Source organism: Ylistrum balloti, unplaced genomic scaffold (assembly GCF_031769215.1).
Source record: "Ylistrum balloti isolate Yb309-2 unplaced genomic scaffold, AGI_CSIRO_Ybal_v1 Utg370734, whole genome shotgun sequence".
In the NCBI taxonomy this organism is placed as follows: Eukaryota; Metazoa; Mollusca; class Bivalvia; order Pectinida; family Pectinidae; genus Ylistrum; species Ylistrum balloti.
In genome coordinates this window covers 612,652-628,909 of record NW_026782433.1, presented here as the reverse complement: position 1 = coordinate 628,909, position 16,258 = coordinate 612,652, and the positions used below count along the sequence as shown (strand labels likewise).

Below are 16,258 nucleotides of genomic sequence, written 5' to 3'. Positions count from 1 at the left end.
ATCTTTAACTCTGTTAATTAACTAAATGACCAATACCGACTCTAATTGTCCTGATTTGGTCAACAGGGACCAAATTGACCAAATTCTGACCATTACCATCTTTCTCTATCTGACGACCCTGAACCAGTTTGTGGACTTGACAACAGTGACTGATGAGGTGCTATAAATCTGGATGTTTTGGTTGTGTTATTTTTCTCCTCACAATCATGTCATGCTTTATATAAGAAACATCTTAAACTTGTTTTTATTCTCAAATTATGAGAGGTGTCATTTTACCACACCCACTTTTCCCTTACAGGCAAAATTTTGAATACCCGGTATATTATAAAAGTTTTATATAAATTTACACATCAGGTGGATAGGCAATGAACTAACAGTCTATATGTACTTTAATGTTGATAACATTTTCTTATCCATGTCAAGGTTTGGGAATATTTAATCTGTTGTCATGTTTGACATCTTGAATGGCTATAGATACACCCTGAGGTACTTGGTCCCACCTGAATGTAGTTAATAGCCCAGTTATATAATCAACAGGTTATCTGTTACCTGTCATTTTACTTATTCCCGAAAAAAAAAGATTCCTTAAACAAATATGTATACAGAATTGAATACCAGACACTTCCAGTTGAAAACGTGTCATTGTTGACAGGATTATGTTCCCTATAATAAAGCAGACATTTCCGGAATGTCTGAATTTCCTTTCTCTGTCAGCATTATAATTGTTACGTAACTAGTTTCATATGAGCACAAAATAAAAAAGAAAGATAAGTTTAGGGGAATTTTTTCGTTCATATGCATGGTTCAATAAAAAAATTGACAAAATATTCAGATTTATAGTTAGTACTGAACTGACCAATAATGACCTTGTATGGATAGCTGCAGCAGAGGTCAATCTCCATGGCAGCACATCTTCATGGACAGCCAATTGCAAGTACTTGTACATTCATGGAAAGCTGGAGGAAGCTAAGAGTACAAGGTCTTTGCATCACAGGCCCAAGATTTACAGTTTATAGTTGATAGACACTTTTGCTTTTAGATTCGAGGCCACCATTCTGCAGACTTAGATCCCCTGGGAATCAGCCAGGCTACGATAAACCAAGATGGCTTGAACACTGACCTTTCTTACTCGCATTATAACTTTGGTAAGACTTCCAGCTCATACTGACCCCTACAAGCAGGGTGACCATGTCAGCAACAAGGGCAAGCTTCTTCGTGTTTTTCTTCTTTGTTTTAACTACACAAACTTTTTTTGGTGCTTATTTTCTCACACTTGCTTATTCTGTATTATCACTTTGTGGCGCTTTGCTGTGGTGCTTTGACTTCAACTTGTCTAGAGCATGCTGGGATTGGGCAAGCAAGGGTACTAACGGTACATGAGAATTATTTTCTTTTAGTTTGGTCTGTGTTATTGGTCAAAGAAATAATATGCATGTGAACATAATCATGTGTGTTTTTTCATGTAACAATCTTAAATGTTTTATTAATCTTTTTGTAGGTCACAATTATGTTTTTAAAATTTTTCCCCAGATATTTTCCTTTAAAACACATTTTGTTAAATATTTATAGTATATTAGTTGAACACATGAGTGGTTTTCAGGGAGGAAATAGACAAAGCAAAAAAAAAAAAAAAAAAAATAGAAAAAAACTTTCAGAAATTAACTCTAAACATATCACTATCATTCCTTAGTTCTGCTAGTGTTGCTTTGCTGAAATAGTACACAAATAACTTGCAAGGAAAATATCTCTTTATCTCTAATCTAGGAATTTTCTTTAGAGGTAAAACATGTTCAGAGCTCATACCGGGAGAGTGTATGTAAAATGTTGGCAAAGTGCAATAGGTGGTGTGTAACTGTTAAATGGTAAGGGAGGTAATCCAATACATATTTGTTTTGCAAGTCAATATTACTAAAAGAGAGAATAATAAAAATAATTGATTTTGTTTTTTGAGATTAATCAATTAGTGACAGGAAAAAAAGGAAAATTAGAAAAGCATTGCTTTTTAAGTAAAGATTTGAATAATTTCTTTTGTACAGTTAGCATAAAATATAAATTCATAATGAGATTAATTGTCTATTTATCTTTTTCTGTTTTAAGCTTGTTGATTTGCAAATTTGACAATATTTTGAATGTTGTAACTGCACTTTTAAAATAGATATTGTTTCTTTATAATAAACTTTATTTTCTTTTTCTGATTTTTAAGTTTGAAATGAAAGTTTATTGAATCCTTTTGATTTTTTTGTAAGTTTTTGTTTTACTTGATACAAAATAATTTTTCACATATTAAAAAGCATGGAGTGGGGTATGATGGTACATAGTTATATCTTCGTAGCTAGAAGTGAAGATTTGATGTTGTTCAGTACTACAGCATTCATTGCCTTGATGAAAAATAGATTGATCAAGAAATACAACCTGTGATATTTAATCAAATTACATATTACCCAGGTTGAATTATTTGCATAATTATCAAAATTTCAGTTAATTAATATTGCATTGTAGTCCTGGTAAATAGGTCACTAAGGTTATTAATTAAATGATTAACACAGATATTTTTTTTAGTTTGTTTGTTTTGTGAGGGATTATTAATCAAATACTAATCATTGTAACAACATATTTATTCCAATGGACATCACCAAGAATATTGTGAAAAAAAAAATTATTTAAGAATGGAATTTTTGGAATAAGTATTGTTGTACAGATTCTGTTTTTGTAAATAACATTGATTAAATTTTAATTAACATATTGTTTCAGAATAATTGGTTGGAAATGTGGCATGAAGAATTATCTGTATAAATATTGTTTAAAGCCGTAGTTCCACTGCATCAGTCCCTAAAAAAAAGACACCACTTTAATTGACATTTTCCGCTTGAGGAAACCCTTGTAATGAAAGGAATTAATCCTGTCAATTTTGTCTAAATTCTAATTTACTAAATAAATGCTGATTAACATTTCTTTACATCTAAATTAAGCATGTGTTATATGTTTATAATTTGTAATTGAGTGACTGGTATATCAAATTTAAAAACAGATTAATTAAATTTCCACATACTGAAACATCAACACATAAATTATGATATATTTAATTTCATCCTTTGAAGATTTGACCGGATGTTTATAAAAGAAAGAGTTTTAGAAGTAGAGTTTGCGTGCTCATTTTTTTCCTTTTTTTTTCTCCATTTTTTTTTTTTTTTATTATTATTGCCATAACTGTTCATTATATTCCACAGAAACTAACGCTATTTTTTGCAAGAATATTTTGATGTTATCAAAAATAATACCATACTGGCAGAGTATTAATATTTGTTTACTATATAGACCAAGTATTTAGACAAGTTTTACTAGTGTGTTGTTACTAATTTTAACAAATGTATGGACATACACTGACTTTTACATAACTGCCTGCCTTTTTTACCTATGTTAATTGAATTTTTTTTTCTTTTAATCTCTTTGAAAATTGCTATAGCTGAGGAGGATCTTGCGCGAAAATTTCGCTTGCCAAGAACCACCCACATTGGGGGAGATGAAGAAATGCTCTCCCTTGACGCTATTATAAACAGGCTAGAGGTAAGCTGTTTGATAATAGAGGTCTGGACAAGATATTGTCACTTACAGTATAATGATTTGACGTCTACAATACTAATTTCTGTAATGTCATTTAGCCTCTTGGGATTCCAAACATATTTCAAACATTTTTGTCGAATCAGCATAAAACTGGTTGAAAACATGAGAACTGGTCAGATGATATCATCAAATTTAATGTAAAAACTATCATCCTTCAGATAAAAAAATATGCACATCTTTCTATCCTAACATGTTGGTTTACTTTAGTAAAGTGTTGGTATTTTCTGTGAGCAGAATGTGTACTGTCGCCATATTGGACTAGAATACATGTTTATCAACAACCTGGAGCAGACAGACTGGATTAAGAGCAAGTTTGAGAAGCCAGGAATCATGGAGTTCACAAATGAAGAAAAGCGTCTCATAATGGCCCGTCTTATTCGTTCAACCAGGTAGACACAATTGTTTTTCATCATTTCATCTTGTGAATTAAGTGTTTTACTGATCGATTTTCTGACAAAAAAAATTGTATTTGATTTCAAATAATGAATTTCGAAAAAATAATGGGTCTGGAAAGACTGTTGAACTTTGTTTAACGCATTAGAATAAGATATTTCTCTTTCAGATTTGAGGACTTTCTGGCCAAGAAGTGGTCATCGGAGAAGAGGTTTGGGCTGGAAGGCTGTGAGGTCCTCATCCCTGCCCTCAAAACCATTGTGGACTCGTGTACAGAATGTGGTGTGGACACCTTTCACGTTGGCATGCCTCACAGGTAAGTGTTAACTAATTGTGATCCAAAAGTGTGTAACAAAATACAGATTATGTAGAAAGAACATGAAACATAGAATATATGGACTTAGGCAATTTTAAGTAGTTATATATAAGGCAACTTCATATAGGTTTGTGTTTTATCTGGAAGTCTATCAGTGTGAGATTTGTCTTTTCTGTACATGTTTTATATCAATCTTATAGGGAAATCAGTCTTATATAAAGGTCTCATCCCTTGGGTGTGAGGGGCTGGGCTCAATAGGGGAAATAGAGTAATAACCCTACTTCTCCTGTAGGAATGAATGGATATTGCCCAAATTTGGCCTGAAGCATTTTTAGTTGAAGGGGAATCAGTTCTGTAAAAGCTGTGCTTCCTGGCCCCCTATGGCAGAAGGGTTGGGCCCAGTAGTGGAATGTAACTTCTTAAATATGTTTCTTCCATACAAAGATACTGTTGAAATTTGGTTTGAAGCAGCTTTAATGAATAGTGAATCTGACTTCTGTTTGATCACATTCCAATCGGGAAATTATTTCAGAAATTGTTTTTCATATTGGAAATTCTTTACTAAATGCGAATAGCTTAATGAGCCAGGTGAAAGAAATTCCTCTGACTTCAACACCAGACTTTAAGACATTTTGACCGAAAGATGCCTAAGGGTCTGTCAAAGATTTTCCTTACAATATGTTCAAAAGTCTGATGTTCGAGCCAGAGACTAGTTATCATTAAACTACATTGACATTATACTGTTAAGCTGACAGCACTTTTCATTCTTTTTACAGAGGACGTCTGAATGTGTTGGCAAACTTGTGCCGTATGCCCTTGGAGAAGATCTTCTGTCAGTTTGACTCCAAACTAGAGGCAGCTGATGAGGGATCTGGAGATGTCAAGTACCATTTAGGCATGTCACATGAACGTCTGAACCGAGTTACAAACAAGAACATCAAGATTGCGGTAGTCGCCAATCCATCCCACTTGGAGGCTGTTGACCCTGTGGTCCAGGGCAAAACAAAGGCAGAGCAATACTATCGTGGTGACACGGAAGGCAAAAGTGTAAGATGGCTACTTAGTGGAGTAAATAACGGGTTCAGAGATTATGTATACGTGGTGAATTATACTTAGAAAACCAGAAAATACCTCTGTGTTCAACAGTGAGTTGTATTTCAAATTAAACTAGAATTGACAGAAATATTGTCTGCTTACTGTTTGTTTATGATCCCCATTCTTTGTTGACAGGTGATGAGCATCCTTTTGCATGGTGACGCTGCATTTGCAGGGCAAGGTGTTGTATACGAGACGTTCCACTTGAGTGACCTTCCAGCCTACACCACTCACGGAACTATCCATGTCGTTGTCAACAATCAGGTGTGCTTTCTTATTGGTCAAGAATCATTGATGTCAGCTGTGATTGGTCAATTTAAATTCATCTCATCTGGTTGTGTATTAGTTCTCATTCTTGACATCGTAGTGTTATTGTGTATGAATGCTGTAACTATTGTCCTTTAACTTTGTTTACAGTCTACATGGTTCAACAGTTTATGATTTTCGAAACATTTGTACAGTGTTTATATTACGATAACCCCAGTTGGCCAGTGATTTCTTATCAAAGTCAGGGAATTAACTTATATCGGAACCATGAGATAGTAATATTAAATGTGTTGTTTCTAAAGTTTAATAAAAAGCTTTGATATGTGGTTGGCTTTATTACCAGTCATTAGCTTATCGCCAGAAAATTGCAATAAGTAATTGGTTTTTGATTATTAAATTTCCGGTTTTTAACTGTAACAGAAACTCAATGAAGGAAATCTGTTAATCGTAATTCTTGTTTCGTATATAACAGATTGGTTTTACCACTGACCCACGTATGGCACGGTCATCTCCGTACTGTACTGACGTTGCACGTGTGGTGAATGCACCTATCTTCCATGTCAATGCTGATTATCCAGAGGAGGTGGTTTATGTGTGCAAGGTCGCAGCAGAGTGGAGAGCAAAGTTTGGCAAGGATGTCGTTATAGATCTGGTAAAGAGCACTGATTCTTCAGTTTTACACAGAAATGTAGCACTGCTGTAAAAAAATACTGTAGAATTTTCATTGATTTAGTGTGGTCGAGGAAAATGTTAATATCCAACAACAATTATTCTGATGAAGAAAAAAATTTACATACTTTTATCTTCAGGAACTGAAATTGATGCATGTTTCATTAAATTCATCATGATGTCAAGTACATATATATAGGTGTATATATATAAGTATGTTACATATACATTTAAAGCAATTGCTGTTAATATTTTTCTAATTTTTGAAATATTTTTGATATAATTTGATTTGAAATAAAAAGAAAAAATGGAAGGCAGTTTAAACTAATTAACCGAGTATGTACTGATGTACACTGGACATGTTTATTCTTCGTCTTCATATAGACAATACTTTTAGTAGATTTTTCACCGGTGTTTCATTTAAATTTCAGGTATGTTATCGTCGTTTTGGACACAATGAAACAGACGAACCCATGTTTACTCAGCCTCTCATGTACAAGAAAATCAACAAACAGCCAACTGTCCTGTCCAAGTATGCTGAAAAGCTCATCCAGGAAAACGTTGTGAAACAGCATGAGTATGAGGTAAGTAGTCAGAAAATGTCTGATGAATCATTCATAACGGCTCAGGAAAAGTGGGAAAAAAATTTGATATCATTTCACAGACACTTAATTAATTCTGTTTATGAGGTAATGAGGCTCTGATCTCTATAGTAAACCAGATTACGTTAAGTGATTGTATCATCCAAAGAAAAAAGAGGACTCACAAACATATCTGTTTCTGCTCTGTTTTCAACATACATAATGTATCAAAGTTATAATTCAAAAAGCCCAGGGGGCCTAAATACAAAATTTGGGTAAGTCAGGTTGTGCTTATTTGCAGGGCAGTGAAATAGAATTCATTTGTAGTTCATTTTGAACAGTACTTTATATATAGATGGGCTTATTCCCAGGTCAATTTCATGTTCAACTTTTCAATTTTGACAGAACTAGGCCAAATCAATCTTGAGGTATCACATAGCACGTCTAGTAAAATAATGTCTACAGACAGTGTTTTGATTTCATGTTAGACTATTTGTCTGCATGTTGCATATTTTACAACCATTAAATTTCTACATTATCAGAATAATTTTGTTATTTTAATGAATTTTGTTTCTCTCAATTTTTAAGGAAGAGGAAAAGAAATATGATGCCATCTGTGAGACTGCGTACATTGAATCTAAAAAGCAGACAGCCGTGAAAAACTCGGACTGGCTTGACTCCCCTTGGGGTGACTTCTTTGGCAACCAGGACCCCATGAAAAATCCAACAACTGGAGTCACTGAAGATGTTTTGGCTCATATTGGAAGTCAAGTCAGCACTGTGCCTGAAAACTTTGACATTCATGGAGGTAAGACACAAGATATAACATAAGATTTCATGGACTGTTGTACATTGGATGTCTTAATTTCTATTTTTAGACTGGCTGGAAATTTGTAAAAGATAACACAGTTCAAAAGATTCTGTAATAAATCATAATATCTCAAGTTGTAACGACATCAACAAGTAAAAAAAAAAAGAAATTGAAAGAGATAACAATCTCTGGTTTTCATGTAGTATTGACATTTTTCATTTATCATTTTTGTGGAGAAATTTTGTATTGGAGGTATTAAAATTGTGGAAAACTATTTAAAACATAATCATATTTTTTACCTTTTCATTTCTGCATGATGAAATAGGCCTCAAGCGTGTGTTACGTGGGCGAGCTGACATGGTTAAAAATAGGATGGCTGACTGGGCCTTAGGGGAAGCATTTGCCTTTGGTTCACTGGTCGGGGAGAGCATTCATGTACGACTCAGTGGACAGGATGTAGAGAGAGGCACATTTAGGTAATTTACTAAAACAATACCTCTTCTCAAACTATTTTTCTAATGTTTCTTTTCTGTTTTGTCCATTTTAGATTTAAAGACTTTATTCCTAGTATATAATGTAAACTATTTTATTTTTATTGAAATCCACATGATTATTAGATGCAGTTTTTATGTGGAAGAGATGTTGAGTTTTTTTCACTGATGAATAAAATGCTTGGGCAAAAAATCTATAACCTTCTGACCTCTATAACTAGGCTCTATGCTGGTCATTCATGTAATGAATTTGGTAGTGTAGTCATCAAATCTTTTCAACTGGTTGTGATGTAAGAACAGCAATTCGACATCTTACCTTTACTGTTACAGCCATCGTCACTGTGTGCTGCATCATCAAAATAAAGACAAGGTCACATACGAACCCCTGAACCATCTCTACCCAAACCAGGCGGAATTCAAAGCTCACAACAGCTCACTATCTGAGTTTGGTGTCTTGGGTAAGTTCATCACACATCCTGAATTATGCCCTCGGATGGAAAGATCAGGGGCGTATTGTTTTTATGCCATCAGTTTGTTTGTCTGTTGTCAACTTTAACCTTGCCCATAAATATTGCACCGTTAGAGATAAGGCTTTCTTATTTGGCATGTGTGTTCATTGTGACAAGACATTTCCGATGTTACCAAACTTTTGACCATGTGACTTTGACATGACCTTTACCTGCATTTGAAAAATTTGAACATTTACCGTAACTGTTGAACTAAAACTGTCAAATCATTATTACAATGAAGACATAAGTGATTCGCAAAGTGTGCATGCAATTAGCTTATTCCTTACACAGTACAGTTTTAACATACCACTTCAGAATTCTGTTGCTTCTGTTGGAATTGTGTTTCACAAACACATCTTGTTAATCTATACTACATTTTACCAAGTTTGACTTGATCACCCCTACAGCATTATACATTCTCCTTAACGAGATAAGATGGTGAACAAGGATACCTTAAGTTGCTGTTCTTAATAAAAAAAAAAAACAGAAGTGTTGTTTGGTTTTCAAACTAAGAAACAAGTATTAGTTTGTAGTCCTCTAGTGATGTGTTTATGTAAAAGGAGACAGATGGCACACGTCATCATGTAACCTATAATGGGCACTGTAAGTTATGATACACTATTGCCCCAGTTATTTTCATTATTTTCTATTAAAGTGATCAAGTAATATTCTGACAAATACCTTCTTTGTGATCTGGATGTAAAAGGACATCTGATACAAGTGTCTTATTATTTCACAGATTTTTTTATCACGTTAATATACAGATATATAACCAAAAAATATTATCCCTGTGAATATAATCGGCTATATGGTACTTCATGTAGCATCTTCATTCGTCTGGTTCATTATGTTTATAATGTATGTAAAGATAAACTAGAGAAATACATCATCATATGTTATCTTCCTGATATACAGGACAAGACCGACTGTTTTATAATAAGTTTAATCACAAAATGGATATTAAAATTTCTATTTTAATGTTACAGGGTTTGATCATGGTTATTCCACTGACAAACCAAATGCCTTGATTATTTGGGAGGCACAGTTTGGAGATTTCCACAACACAGCCCAGTGTATCATTGATCAGTTTGTCTCCAGTGGTCAAGCTAAGTGGACACGCCAGAGTGGACTGGTCATGCTGCTTCCTCATGGCTATGACGGCATGGTCAGTATAAAAACAAAAACAAATTTTATTAAGCTTTTAGAAAATGTCTGAAATTACAGAAACACCTGGTTTTTTTTTTTCATCTTAAATCTTTGTGACTTTTTTGAGTTATTTTGTATTTTTCACTTCAGGGTCCAGAACACTCAAGTGCAAGGCTGGAACGGTTCCTTCAGATGTCCAGTGATGACTCTGATCATTTCCCTGTAAGTCTGATCTCTAATGTAGAATTCATCGACCACTCCTACAAGTTGATGCCCACACAAAGTAATGAATACTTCTATAGGACATCAAACTACCTGATATTTTACTGACATCATACAGACAGTTCTATATGGATTAACTGGTCACACATTGACAATGGAGTGACTATTCCAGAAAGTCCTGTAATGACATATTGTTTAATATCTTGAAGAGTTGGATGACTGTGATAACATGAATATTGTTTTAATGAAGCTTTAAGGATTTTCAATCTCTTCATTCATTAATTAATAATTTCATAATTAATGTTAGACATCGTTGAAGAAATTGTTGAACCCTGAACTAGATTGATTAAAATCATAAAAATGTGATATATGTTATAAATGGTGATCAGATTTCTCATTGACTTGTCTGAATTGTGTTGTGCAGGTGGAAAATGAGAACTTTGAGATGCAGCAGTTGTATGATATCAACTGGTTTGTGTGTATGCTGTCCACTCCCGCTAACATGTTCCATGTGTTACGTCGACAGATTGCTCTTCCTTTCAGGAAACCGGTATGTGGAGGTTTTAACTTTGTAGACCTGAAATATTGTACTTCATCAATTTGTGATGATTCTTAGACCTAAACAAAAATAAAATATATATTTCTTCATATTTAATCTGTTTGGGTAGAAACCCCAAATGTCCTGGTTTGATTATTGATATTGATTTTGGATGATTTTGGTTGTCTTAACTAAAATACCACACTTAAGACCCCTGGTATTACTGATAGTCTTAACAGCACAAACCAGCTGTAAAAGTCCAATTTATTTCATTACCTGGCATCTACTGTAAAATTCTATTGAAAAAAATACCACACTTTAGAACCCTGGTATTACTGATGAGTCTGAAAAGGGGAAAAAAACAGCTGTAATATGCAGTTTATTTCATTACATGGCATCTACTATAAAATTCTATTGAAATTTGCCCTTCACTCGTGTCTTCTGTGCAATTTTTAAATATTGTTAAATCTGATCTTTCAGTTGGTATGAATGTTTGAAAAAAAGATTGTGATGGTTTCAGTTGATTAAAAGGTTGTAAAATTGTTGAAGAATTGCCTCATGTTTCCTTGGAATCAGTACCTGGTATGTTCTGGTGTAATTTGTATGTTATCTTTCCTTTAAAGCTGATTATTATGACGCCCAAGAACCTGCTACGTTTGCCTGAAGCAAGGTCAAGTTTCGATGACATGTTGGAAGGTACCAGGTTCCAGCGTGCCATTCCAGAAGAGGGATTACCATCGGAGAATCCAAATGCTGTTAAGAAACTGATCTTTTGTAGTGGAAAGGTCTACTATGAACTGGTCAAGGAAAGGGATTTGAAGGGCAACACAGACAAAATCGCCATCGCTAGGATAGAACAGGTATGTTGATTAGCTTGTTTCTGTAAAATAAAATTTAAGGCCAGACCATGTAAATGTTCAGCTTTTACAGCACTAAAAGCAAGTTTGAGATTTTTTTCCCTCATTGTCAAGACATTTCACATTGCCAAGTAAGATTGATGGGTTATGAGTTATTGCAGTTGATGTTAGATATAGGAGGAAAAAGCGGTTTTTGGGATTTGTTTGTAGTTTTATTATCTTTAGAACAAGGACTGAAACAGTACTTTTCAAAAAGAAATATATAACAAAATGTATTATTGTATCATCTAAAGTAACAACCATGTTTTAAACATTTTGTTTGTTTCTAGATCTCGCCTTTCCCTTATGATCTGGTGAGGAAGGAGATCGAGAAATACTCGGGAGCTAAAATTGTGTTTGTCCAAGAGGAGCCAAAGAATATGGGTGCTTGGTGCTACGTGCAACCCCGCATGACCACAGTTCTCAAACGTATTAATTCTAACCGCGAAATCAAGTAAGTCTTATGTGATGTAGGTCACTTAGATCACAATATTCGAAAAGTAATCACATTAGGTTAACTGCTTGGTTTTTGTTTGCCACAAGAAAGGAGGGGGAAGTGAGACTTATGGTGTTAGAGTTTCATCATGTTGGTGTCCTCACAAAACATAAGTAGTGTCTAGATTCTTAGAAAGTGTGAATAGTACAGCAGTCAAAATTTTAACTAGACCTTGGGATGTACAATGCAAACCTAGGCAAAAAAAGATTGGAATTACTTAACTCATCTTTTGAGTGAAAAGCAGAAAAGTTTGATGGATTTTGAAATTTGCAAGAATTGGGCATTATCTTTACCGAATTCGTCACTGTAATGAGTCAAAGCGGGTTAAAAGTGTGCATTGACGATTAATGTAAATCCTCTAAATTCTTGCTCATATAGATTTTATTTTTTCAGATATATTGGACGGGATCCATCTGCAGCCACAGCTGCAGGCAACAAACAACTCCATATGCAGGAGCTCTCCAAATTCCTCAATGATGCTGTGCACCTTTAAATAAAAAGACTTTTGTACCCAAGGGAGATAAGCAAAGTTTGATAGAGTAAAAAGTAGACTGAGAAGGGAACTCAGAGGAAACAGACTTGCATAATGATTTTGTATTGTTTATGCTTCATAAAGTTTTTTTCTCCTGAAAGCCAAGTGACACTGTTTGTGATTGGTTTCTAAAGGGAATGCTGTTGAAACCACTGACTTAAATTTCATGTGTTGTTGACACACTGGAATGCTCGATCTGATTTTTGTTGAGAAGTAACATTTATGTTGTTCCACTCTGATTCATGGCACAGATATCTTTATTAAGTATTCAGCACAGCAAAACTTACCAGATGGAAAATCTGAAGTTGTATTCTTTTCAACCAACCTCAGTTTCCATGTCAATACAATTTTTTTACTGGGAGGTGATGGGCCAGCTTGATTAATATAGAAAGGTAGTAGCCCAAGGCACTAATGTCGATCTTTTGACTAGATCATATTGACCATGCACAACTTAAAATCTCTGAATAGCATCAGATATAGTACAGTCTGAGTTTAACCAAACCATCTATTTGCTGGCTTGTTACTAATTAAATCTCTAGACCATCTCGATTCTTCATACTTCATCGATGCTTTTGGTTGCATATGATAACATCAGACTTGAAAAAGACTCTGGAAATATATCCAGACCATTAAAACTGAAATGGATGGATTTCAAACTTTTCTTCACTGTTTTTACAATTGCTTATTGTCCACAGATTGAATACTTTGTTAGTTATAAACAAATTTGGTTATTTAAAAAAAAAGGATAAAAGCACTTGGTATCCAGTTGCACCGTTTGTGCTCTATTTGGCCAGTTGTCTGAGATAAGGAGTGTTTTGATATTGAATACCTGGACTATTTTTATAGGCGTGTATATATTTTTAACTGAGTTATTATCCAAGCTACGAGCATCTGTTGTAAATATGTATAAAGAGATGTCAGTGGCTCTTAGGCACATTTTTGCGGTGAAATCATCACAGATTATCACAAGGAAATGATGAGAAGGTTAGCGTTTCATAGTTGTCATTAGATATGAAGTTGTCATTTTACTTTGCTATATATAGAGGATTTATATTTGATCTTCATAAGTTAAGCTAATGTAGATTTGGGCTATTGAGATCTGATACTTGTTTAACCTCCTTTTTATTTTGTTCTCATCATAAGTCTTGCATTTTTTGACAATGAGTATTTAATTGTGAATGGAGCTATATATTTAAATTATTAATGGCCACAGAGCATATTTTTTAGTGCTTCCTGTTCTTTCGTTGTTGGATGTAGGGCAAGTTACCTCCCCTTACTAAACGAGGAACCGGTTGCATTCCCTTTTTAAGAAAGAAGAAAATTGATTAAAAATTCATAAAAATTTCTGGATAAATCATATCAAAAATTATGCATGTGTGAAATTTATTTTCTTGTGTCATATTAATCAACTGAATGGAATTTTTCTTAAACAAATACATATGATATCCTTGAGTGGGTTAAGTTGACACCGTGAAAGGTTTATCTGTCATTGTTTTTGTTCTGTTCTTATTTCTAGATGGCAAAAAAATATAAAATGACAACAATGGTATGACTGATTGCAACAAAATTGTTATTTTGTTTCTTTGTGTGTCTTACCTGCAAACAACACAAACTACAGATTTATGGAAACTCCTGGGATGATATCTGAAAATGTCTCTTCTCTGATCATCTTCCTTTTCGAGGGATGTTTTTGGCCAGATGTTGACCCTGAGAAAATAACCTGAAACATGAGATGACAAGTCAGCTAGAAATATCAGAGGATTTAGAGAGGGTAGATGTTAGATGTAAACAACAGGGGTTTGTTTTAAGTATGGCTCTGAAATTATTTTTACATTTATCGAAAAAAATCACATTGGGTTCAGTGTTCATTTTCAGACATTGATTTCAAAAACATAAGTTCTGTTTCATCATTAGTTGAATAAGAAAATCTCATTGATGGTTGAACAGTATTTTGAAAATAGTAAAGCTTAGAACATCAAGTGTTTGCTAAGATTCAGTCTCATACAGTTTAATTTTATTATTACATGTATTTGGTTTTCTTTTCTTAAAGTTATTTTAAGTTTTAAGTTTGTTCAACACAGTTAAAATAACATATCCTGTATACAAGTTTTGAAGAAAAATGCTTTCAGAATGGTCATTTGAAATAAGACATCTTTTGACAATCAATTACTCCAAATATGGAATGTTGGCTGTTCACGAAAGGTGAATTTTCTCCACATTTATACCTCACCCGGTAAAATATCAAGAAGTATTAATTGATAGGAAATCCAAGGACTTGTTATTTCAAGGAGGTCATTTTTTTTATACAATTGACGTTTGAATTATAAATGTATTTCTATAATGAGCAGTGCCTTTGTATAATTAAGGTAGTGTTAGATTTTTTGCTCCAATTTTTTTTTGGTTGAAGATGTTGAAAATAGGTCAGATTCGCTAGTACCAGAACTGAATTCAGTACTGTATAACTGGAATTGATTCCACCAGCATTTTGGGAAGCTATATTTAATTTTGTCGTGTAAATATTTTACCTAATACAGTCTTCAGTTTATCTCTGTTAGTGTTAATTTAAAACATTGTTAAAACTTTCTTTTTTCGCTTTTATTTTATAGTTATCCAAACTTTTATTCATTTTGTTATCTGTAGAATATATTTCATTAATTATGATAGAAAAATGTTTCTGAAATATAATCTTGTGTTATGATGACTCGTGTATAATTTCCAAAAAGTACATTAGATAAAAAATTCCTTGTTGCAGATTTTTCAACAAAACTTGAATCAAATGATTAAATGAATATTTGATGTGGAGGATTATTGTAATTTAAAATCAATTTATGATATCAAAAAGTTTCACCAAAAAAGATACTGTACTGATAGAATCATATCAAAAGGGTACTTTAAAAAGATAATATCAGATATTTGATCGGTTTGATCATTGTTCAAAACATTCAACCTGTCATCAGGGGATATAGCACACCTTCATTTCAATGTTAAATTTTCTATCATCTGAAATGATTAAAGTACAGGTTAAGATGGAAAGATTTTTTTTTTCAATTTGGGTTGTTTTTTTTCTTTTCTTTTTTTTATTTGAGACAAATTTATCAGTTATATGAATTTCAGATTTTAAAAAGTATCAGGTCATTTAAATTTTTATTTGTTTATCGATCTTCAAAGTTAGATTTCAATTTGGAAGCATATACATTTTAATGTACATGTTTATATGCTATAACACTAGAAGGACAATCTACATCAGACCATATGTATAATGGATCCATTTTAAAGAAACTATTTGTCTTAAGGATGGAAGCAATTTAAATAATATCCTTCCAGATAGTTTGGGAAGCAAGTGTTGACAATGAGAAGTAATATCAGATATGAATATTGCAGTCTTCGATGAATAATCCCAGATACAGGAAATCGAAACTGATATAAAAAAACATCAAATATAGTAGTAGTGGTTTTGAAAGATAGTAAAAATGATTCTAATTCATTTTTGATACAAAAATTCTGTGTTTGACCATACCGAAAATTCAAGATTGTGTGCACTTTGTCAGTTTCTCAGCAAAGTTTTTTTTTTGCAGACACTGCTGCAAACTGTGATTCCTCTGTCTTTTAATGTTCAGCAGCAATTGTCATTTTTAATGAATATCATTCTGTGCCAGCTTTCTTGCAAGAAAATGG

The 16,258-nt window shown here is 33.3% G+C and overlaps 1 protein-coding gene across 2 annotated transcripts in view; it reads left to right on the top strand.

Annotated features, from left to right (window-relative positions):
• The window catches only part of LOC132557856 (2-oxoglutarate dehydrogenase complex component E1-like), a 30,699-nt gene extending 14,949 nt beyond the window's left edge, over positions 1–15,750 (top strand). Inside the window, exons 4-20 of one of the 2 annotated variants that reach the window (XM_060222384.1) lie at positions 1,040–1,145; positions 3,464–3,564; positions 3,856–4,010; positions 4,184–4,330; positions 5,107–5,377; positions 5,561–5,689; positions 6,165–6,344; positions 6,793–6,945; positions 7,531–7,750; positions 8,079–8,229; positions 8,575–8,702; positions 9,740–9,918; positions 10,050–10,121; positions 10,546–10,671; positions 11,283–11,519; positions 11,846–12,009; positions 12,445–15,750. In XM_060222384.1, coding sequence (XP_060078367.1) covers positions 1,040–1,145; positions 3,464–3,564; positions 3,856–4,010; positions 4,184–4,330; positions 5,107–5,377; positions 5,561–5,689; positions 6,165–6,344; positions 6,793–6,945; positions 7,531–7,750; positions 8,079–8,229; positions 8,575–8,702; positions 9,740–9,918; positions 10,050–10,121; positions 10,546–10,671; positions 11,283–11,519; positions 11,846–12,009; positions 12,445–12,544 — 2,619 coding nt within the window. In that variant the 3' untranslated portion in view covers positions 12,545–15,750. The remainder of the gene's footprint in view (positions 1–1,039; positions 1,146–3,463; positions 3,565–3,855; positions 4,011–4,183; positions 4,331–5,106; positions 5,378–5,560; positions 5,690–6,164; positions 6,345–6,792; positions 6,946–7,530; positions 7,751–8,078; positions 8,230–8,574; positions 8,703–9,739; positions 9,919–10,049; positions 10,122–10,545; positions 10,672–11,282; positions 11,520–11,845; positions 12,010–12,444) is intronic. The other variant, XM_060222385.1, reaches the window with a different exon arrangement.
• Positions 15,751–16,258: the final 508 nt, after the last annotated feature.